General features: G+C 38.5%; 1 protein-coding gene and 1 pseudogene across 2 annotated transcripts; both read right to left on the bottom strand.

The window, feature by feature from the left end:
* Window positions 1-1,001: 1,001 nt before the first annotated feature.
* On the bottom strand, window positions 1,002-3,929 carry LOC104589883 (uncharacterized). 2 transcript variants are annotated; one of them, XM_010248335.3, is made up of 2 exons: window positions 2,420-3,929; window positions 1,002-1,296 (listed from the first exon to the last, which is right to left on the bottom strand). In XM_010248335.3, the coding sequence occupies exon 1, from the start codon at window positions 3,682-3,684 to the stop codon at window positions 2,446-2,448; it is 1,239 nt and encodes a 412-aa protein (XP_010246637.1). In that variant the 5' UTR covers window positions 3,685-3,929; the 3' UTR covers window positions 1,002-1,296; window positions 2,420-2,445. The 2 variants fall into 2 exon arrangements, with proteins under 2 accessions (XP_010246637.1, XP_010246636.1); XM_010248334.3 differs by having other exon boundaries at window positions 1,002-1,301; window positions 2,420-3,921.
* LOC148790388 (small nucleolar RNA Z122) lies at window positions 1,827-1,920 on the bottom strand (annotated as a pseudogene).
* Window positions 3,930-8,237: the final 4,308 nt, after the last annotated feature.

Genomic DNA, 8,237 nt, shown 5'->3' with positions numbered 1-8,237 from the left:
AAGACCACCCCAAGGACACACCCATTAGTTTAAAACTAATCAACTCTACTAGAAAACATACTGGACCGAATCCTCAATCTCGAGCAAATCAGACGGCTGAGAGCCCTTTGAGAAATGACATCGTTTGCTCTGTGCTCTTACCTTAGCCTTGGCAAGATGGAGAAGTGAAACAGTGAAAAAATCATTTACCCAATTCCATTTCATTACAAAGTTCTAACAGTAATAAACTCGCCCACCAAAGCCTCTGTCTGGTCTACCAAAAAAACAAAACCCCCCCCCGGAGGGGAACGAGAGAGAGAGAAGGCCACCAAATCCAACCAAATTCAATACGAAGCGCGTATCATGACATCAAGACTTCATTGCTTTCTCAAACCCTATTTTAGAAGCCATTCTAATGTACGCTTGGTGTCGTTCCAAATACTTTTATTCTTAGTAGGATGAGATAGGATGAGAAATGGGCTAATGATACTCGATCAGAAATTCAGAATTCAAGGAAGCGTGGATCCCACCTGAACCCCAATTTGAAGCTCTAAAGACACTAGAAAGGACCCCAAAAATTAATAATTGAAAATAACAGGGAATGTGGGCCACATGTGGATAATCTCTCTTTAGTGGGAAGAGGAAGAAAGACTTGAAACTTGTGAAAGATGAAGTGACCCAAGTTCTCAATCTTGATTATAATAATGTTTAAGTGCTGGTGGAGAAGCAATGACCAGCACTAGACCGTCTATAAGCATATGCCAGGGCGCGATTCAGAAGATCAAACGGTTGGATCACAACTCCAGGACCATCAGATCAGATCCCATCTGAACAACAATAATAAAATATGGGCCGCAGTAGGATAATCTCTCCTTTACAAAGAGTAAAGAAAGACTTGTCAAAGGCCCTGGAATTAAATCTAGCTTATAATAATGTTAAGTGCTGGTGATGGCGAAATACAGATCAGCACTAGACCGTCTATAAGCTATAACCACGTAGAAGGGAACAAAGGATCAGACGGGTGATGGAACATGGGACCCATCGGATGTGATATGATGGATCAGTCACTGTCCTTGCATTGCATCAAAGAAACCCCCGATAGTGAATTCAAGGGCGATGGACAAAAAAGTACAGGAATATTTCATGTCAGCGACCAAGCCTTTTTACGTATATATAAATATAATTAAATATACAGGGCTCTTCACACTAGTCACTACTGCAGGAGAGAGAAAAAGACAGAAACTGGCCAGCTTAAGTAGCTTTAGCTTACGAGGACTGAGAGAATCTCCTCAGAGCGCGACCGTCCATAAGCACGTTCTTCCCTTGTAAAACCCATTTTAAAAATCAGAAAAAGACAGTAACCCATAAAAATAATAAAAACACCCATATTCTTTTTACAGCTCATAGTTTACACCGTTAGATCAATATAATAATATTATCAAATTTAAGAATCCTGCCACAAGTAACCAATAAATTCAGAACAAGCTGTCACATATTAACAAACCCCACCCAACACAAACAAACACAAACATATAAAATAATAATAAACTTGGATAAAAGAACTCGAAAATCTGCACTTCAAAAAAAAAAAGAACTCGAAAATCTGCACTTCAAAAAAAAAAAGAACTGGAAAATCTGAAGTTTGAACAAGCGGGTCCCGAAGGAAGACCAAAAAGAACTATACCTTTCAGCGCTCCCCTACGCCCCCTTCCCAAAGTGATAGAAGTGTAGAACTGAAATGGGACCTGCGTACTTTAGCAACCAGCTAAAATACGCTGGGTATTGGCTTTATGCGACCAATAACGACAACAAAAGGCTCGACGAGTGACAACAAAAGAGCAGAGAGTGTTGGGATCAGACTGACGTGCGAAAAACATCCAGCATGGCTCACACAATAGTGATGCCTCTGATATATGTTTTTGAATCGCATCATTTCCCACAGCCCAAAGGGCTTACCGATAAAGCATAATCGAGCGCTTATCAAAATAAAAAAACAAAAAACAGCATAATAGAGCGAAAAAATGTACGTGAAAGGCATAGATGCTCACTTTAGTGAAACCCACTAATTAAAGACTATCATGCGCTTCAACTGCAAACGAAAGGAATCAAATCAAGTCAATCAACATGAAAGATAAACACGAAATATGCCCATGTGAAAACTGGATCATATCTCTCCATTTTCAAAACCCTAATTAGAAGAACAGTTTTTTCTTCGATTTCCTAAGAAGAGAACTATAAATAACCCAGAAAAAAACAGAACAAGTGAAGAAAAATTACATAAACCAGATAGAACCCTCAAATTCCTGATTGATAAATTGGAAAGAGTAAACAAAAAACTACAAAGCTACATTAGCAGCAGAACAAGACCTGCATATATACACCTAAAATCAGTAAAGCAAATATGACCCAACAATAGAGGTTAATTTAAAATGTTACCGACCGTCGCTTCTCTTCATTTGATCAAAATCAGTTTCGATCATTGCGGTTTCTGTTGTTTATGGTGGTGGTAGTCGTATGAGTTCTGGCAGTGCTTCCGCCGTCTCGCTTCTGAGGGGAAGAAAACAACTGACCAAATCCGAATACGGAGCCTGACTTTGATGAGCCTCGAAGCGAACAGACTGGAACGTTAAGAACAGGAGTAACCCTGACGTTTGCAGAGTAGGATCTCTCCATTCCTCTGTGTTTGATTTTGGGTCCCCCATTGAAGCTGCTTGGACTGCTTGAGCTGCGCTCCAAGCTTTGGAAAACGATTTTGCCTGAAGAATTCATCCGTGGACTGTCGACGGAGACCCCTCTGGCTGGGATTGTAGTAGAATCCGGTGCTCGGCGGATTGGGCTCCTTCCAACCCTCGCCGGCGGATGGTCGAGGGTGAACGGCCTAGGGTTATCACAAGCAGGCCTTGTCGGTTTCACCAATCTCACTCTAGGGGGATTTCTGAAAACCTGGCTCGGGTTGGGCTTCTCAGCATCTAGGGAAAGACGCGGCAAATCTTCATGATCAGGCCCGGAGGAAGATGAAGAAAGCGAAAGGCGGGAGGAAATCGAAACAGACTCGGAATCGGAATCTCTTAGCAATGGAAGACTCAATGATGAATCGCCGGCCAAAGAGGAAGAAGATTTAGGGTTTCTATGGAGGAAATGCTTCAGAGACCTAGCGTTGGATATCTTCGAAGGGAACGAAGACGTTACTTTCTGAACTTCCTGCTTAGGCTGGTGGCTCTGAAGCTTCTTCAATCCCAGAAGCTCTTTCCACCTGCTCGAACACCTCGGCGCCTTTGGGGAGAAAAGATACGGATCCGTACACGAAACCTCATCTCTCCGACGAGATTTCGCCGTGTCCGGCGACCTAACTTCCGCGGACGTTGTTGAAGCAACAGCAGGGCGCATCGTAGTGAGTTGCAATGGCACTAGCTTTCCATCAGAGAACAGCTCGTCAGCTGGAAGCATCGTCACCGGATCGTCGAGTCTGAACTCAAAATCTCCGATATCCATGCCAGAAGTTTCGGGATCTACCTTTTCAAGAGGTTTCACAGGTTTCTCACCCGGAGATGGGGTTTTACCTGCGGCGATCTTTGCCTCTTCATCTGCGAAATCGCGGCTGAAAGAGATTCTAGGGCTGAGCCATCCGTACGAAGGATAGGTCGGCGGACAGTCCAGGAAGTTGTCCGGCGATATTCCAATGTTGTTCACGCAAGCAGAAGCCATCCAACACCGATGATCATGCAACTCCTGATCAACGAAAAGTAGCCTGATATGAAGACAAAATCAGGCAGCTCTTGAAACCTCCAATCAGAATCCGTTATCGAAATCCAGCCCGAAAATCTCCGATTTCCTCAGAAGGTTGTGCAGCAGAGGTCTCGGAGAGAGAGAGAGAAGGAGAGAGAGAGAGAGAGAGAGATTCCCGCTCCGCTAGGGTTTGGAAATGCAAAGCTTGTGACTGTATTTGGTTCATTGCGAGGATCTCAGCCAATATTTAAGCAATTGGTGGAACTTGATTAAGTGCGTCACCAATAAAAGCCCGACAGTTGTTCATTTACGTGGCGTGTAGAGCCACGTAGCCTGTATGCGACGATTTGCAGAGTGTCATTTTCTAGTAGTAGGGCCTAGGGGGCCTATGACTGTATGGATACGGATGGACCCGCTCCATATTATAGTAGCTTTTAATATCCGCTAAGGACAAGACCATTATACTGTTTACGGGCCGGGCCGGTTGGGTTCAGGATTCGACCATTGGGCCTATGTCTAGAGCCTAAGCCCAGCCCTCATATAAAGCCTTAAGCCCGGGCCAAAGGCTGAAGTCCGATTATAAAATTAGAAAAAGTGATTTTTTCTTTTTTACTCAATAAGAAATTAATTTATTTATATTAAGAAACTTCAAAATTCAAAAATAATGAAAAATCTCACTTCAATTTGAAAGAAAAAGAGGAGAAACAAAGAAAAATGTGTTATCATGTTAGGCACAAGCTAGATCAGCCTGTCAGACTACCCGACCCATGAACAGGTCTATAAATTATTGACTCGATTATCCATTAATGCAATAGTTCCAATTGGCAGACTCGCTTGAAGGAATTGGGCTTGACTTAGCCCTGTGACTCAAGGTCTTACCCAGATTTTTTTTGGTAAATAGGATCCTACAGGATTTGGGCTAAGCTGTGCTTAGCCCAGCCCAACCTTTTTTTTTTATATACTAAAAGGATTACATTAACTGTGTTTCGTCTGAAGGAAAAAGTAGGAAAAGGAAAGAAAAGATAGGTAGAAAACCTTTATAAACCTTGTATGAATTTTCCTACCTTTTCCTTCTTTTTCCTACCTTTTTCTTCAAACCAAACATAGTCTAAATGAACTGAACCTTTACAAAGCCCTTAACATTTGGTAGCCATGCTTGATAGTGATCAAAAGAAAAGAAGTTAACAGCATGAGTCTTTGCAGCTTGGGCCACAAGGTGTGCATCATATAGTATTTAATTACAAAACAAAAGAAATAAAAGACTTATGTTAGACTCGGTCTTCAACTCTTCATAATATGACCATCAATGAACTGTGATGTAGATTGAGCTCACTGCAAAATAGCCAAATGTAAGTACATAGATTTGGGCACTATGGAAACTGCACTTAAATAATAACACGCTTTCATTGCACCACAAGCCCAAATTCCTCACATACACAATGAAGACTGCGTTGAAGGGCATTCAAACACAGCCACAACATGCTTACATTATAGCACAACCTAAAAGGAATACTCTTACGTCTCAGTTTGGAAGGAGTACAAATACAAATATGTAATAATACAAAATACATGGTTTAGGTTTTGTACTGTATATATTTGTATTTGTACTCCTTCCAAACTGAGCCGTGCAATTCCACTACAGCAATATTGCACTACAGTAATCCTTGAACACAACAAATGCATACATTTGCAACATGAAGTAATAAAAAATCAACACTACATAGAGCACAACTAGCATTAGCTTAGGAACCCCATCATGCACTTGTTATGCAACCTGAGACATCATTGCATCAATCCATGGTTTAAAGTATCGGAAACATCAAGTGTATCAGAAAGGCAATTTTAAGATACGCATCTGGATATGCCCTGAATACACGTGTATCGGAGAAAAACTAAGATACACATAGATACGCTTGGAAACATTATAAATACTTTAATAAATCATAAAAATACATCAACAACACTAAATATAAGACCTCAATGAGGTGTATATACATTAAATTAATATATTTTAATGGTCTTATGAAGAAATATATTATAGCTAATTATAATTTCATTAAAAATCCTATGCTCAACTATAATTTATAAATTATAATTCTTAAGTTTTAATGTTTTATGAGATGAGAAAAACCCAACTCTCCTATCCAATCATAAAGCATGCATTGACACAACTTTTATGTGAAAATATAATTAATAATTATTTATTGTTTAAATAATTATTATTTACTATTCATTTCCAAAAATTATAAAAAATAAATAAACATTATATAATATATAAAAAATAGTTATTAAAGAAGAAATTTCAATTGTGGATATGATAAATCATCCATAGAATTATAATATATTCAATCATTATGATCAAATGATAAAACATAATTAATTATTTATTTATTTTTTAATTCTAAAAAATTAAAAATAATTATTAAAGAAGAAATTTCAATTGGTCTATGGATATGATAGATCATCCATAGAATTATAATATATTCAATTGTTATGATCAAATGATGAAATATAATTAATTATTATTATTTTTTAGTTCTAAAAATATAAAAAATCAAAAAAATTAAAGAAGAAATTTCAATTGCTCTATGGATATGATAGATAAATACATAGATCTAAAACATATTTAGTCTTTATAGGTAGAGAAAAAACTTACATTTTCAATTTTTTTGTTAATTTATATTTTCCCCAAACATTTTCCTGAAATTTCCATAAATCTATTGATAGCACATGTGATTTTGAATGTAAGAAATGTAGATCAACATAAATTTAAACATTGAAGAAAAATAAGAAATCACAAGATATTATAAAAGATTGAAAAAATACCTATTTTTTCCATATTTTTTCAAAATTTGAAAAATCTTTGAAAAAATTAACGATTCACACTTATTTCTCACAAAATTTTGCAAATCTAGCACTCTTGGAATGAAGTTTGGAGTTTTAAAGTCATTTGGGGGTAAAAAAAGGCTTATTTCGGGGAAAAAAGCTTGCTTTCCCCCTTTAATTTTTTTTTTTAGTTTTTGGCCATATCTTTTTCGTCGATACGCTACCAATACGTCACGATAAACCCCCGATACGCTCCCGATACGCCCCGATACACCATGATATGCCCCTAATACAAGTCTAATACGCATGAAAACAAACAAAACATCCAATTTGTTAGATAGTGCATGCCCTTAGCTCCAATTAGCTTGATGTACATTATGACATTTATTGTAAATGAATAAAGTACATATTTGATTCATGTTATATTGGTGTGTTTTTGTGTAATACCCTTAAACTAGACACTTATGAGATTCGTGTTAGTTTAGAATCTTCACAACTATTGGATAAATCTGAGGAGATTTATCCTGCCAAGGCTAACACTGATGTGCCGCCAAGTGGGTTGAAGTGGCTTGTCTTCGCTGCCAAGGTGAGACCTGATGTACATGCAATGTGGGTTTTCTTGAAACCCTGAACCAGACCAAATTTCAGTATTGCCCTAGACCTTGGAGATAAATGGGCAAAACTGGAATGTTGCACCTGACCCTTAGACTCGATTATGGTACTGCACTAGGTGTTGGATTGGGTTGTCTTTGATATGCCAATCAGTGAGATCCTTAGAGGGGGTCAAAACTTAGGTATGTTGGGACAGTCCGAGAATTCACCTGAGTGGGTGATCATAGTGATAGGATCAGCCCCTTTGTTGGACAAAGTGAATGATCGGGGAATGCACTCTCTTTGATGGAAACCTAAATTGTCGGCTGTTGATTTTAAACTTGTTGAAAATTGTTTTGCAAAATATATTTATATAGAGATATACTTATATATTATGGTTTCACAAATTGTTTGCAAAAGGTTTTAATTCCCGGGATCCATGTGAGTAGAGAGAGCAATATTGTACCTTGCAACCAAGGGAGAGGTCCTCTCTTGTCGGACAGTGTTTTGATCATTATGGGCTGAGAGGTTAAGTGTAAGACCATTAAGGGTAATACCTGATGGGCTAATCTTGAATCTGTCCACAGTCCTTGGGCCTTCATAAGGTGGATAGGCCAAAGGACCATTTAGTGTAAATGTTGGGCCCATTAAGAGTCCATACTGATGGACTCAGGGGTTCAATGTGTTCAACAGTGAATTCGACCAGACCTTGTAACAAAGACTAGGCTAAACCCATGTGGCTGATGTATAGATCAATGCTAGGGTCCAATGCCATACAAAGAGAGCCAAGTTAGCCAGCATTTAAAGGAAAAGTGAGCTATGCGACTAAATGGGCCTAAAGCCCATTTTGAACTGGGCTTAAGTCAGTTAATTAAAAGGGGGTGAAATCTAATTTATAACCTGATCAGAATTAGCTTAAGGATAAGATATGTCTTATTCATTTAAGAGTCCAGATCCAAATATCAGATATGGATCAAGAAACTCTTTCCTAATTGGATTAGGAAGTTGATCCAAAGAAGGCTATAAATAGGGGGCGAATTCACCAGTTTAAACACACTAACAATCTGCATAATTCTTCCCTAGTTCTTACCGCCCCTACCTAGTTCGATCTCCAC

Source organism: Nelumbo nucifera, chromosome 7 (genome assembly GCF_055504915.1).
Source record: "Nelumbo nucifera cultivar China Antique chromosome 7, China Antique-T2T, whole genome shotgun sequence".
NCBI lineage: Eukaryota > Viridiplantae > Streptophyta > Magnoliopsida > Proteales > Nelumbonaceae > Nelumbo > Nelumbo nucifera.
Note: the sequence above shows the minus strand (reverse complement) of the source record. Positions and strands in the feature narration are given on the sequence as shown.

Bases quoted from the DNA above. Each gene is read 5' to 3' on its own strand.
- LOC104589883 (XM_010248335.3), bottom strand. From the start codon at position 3,684: ATGGCTTCTGCTTGCGTGAACAACATTGGAATATCGCCGGACAACTTC.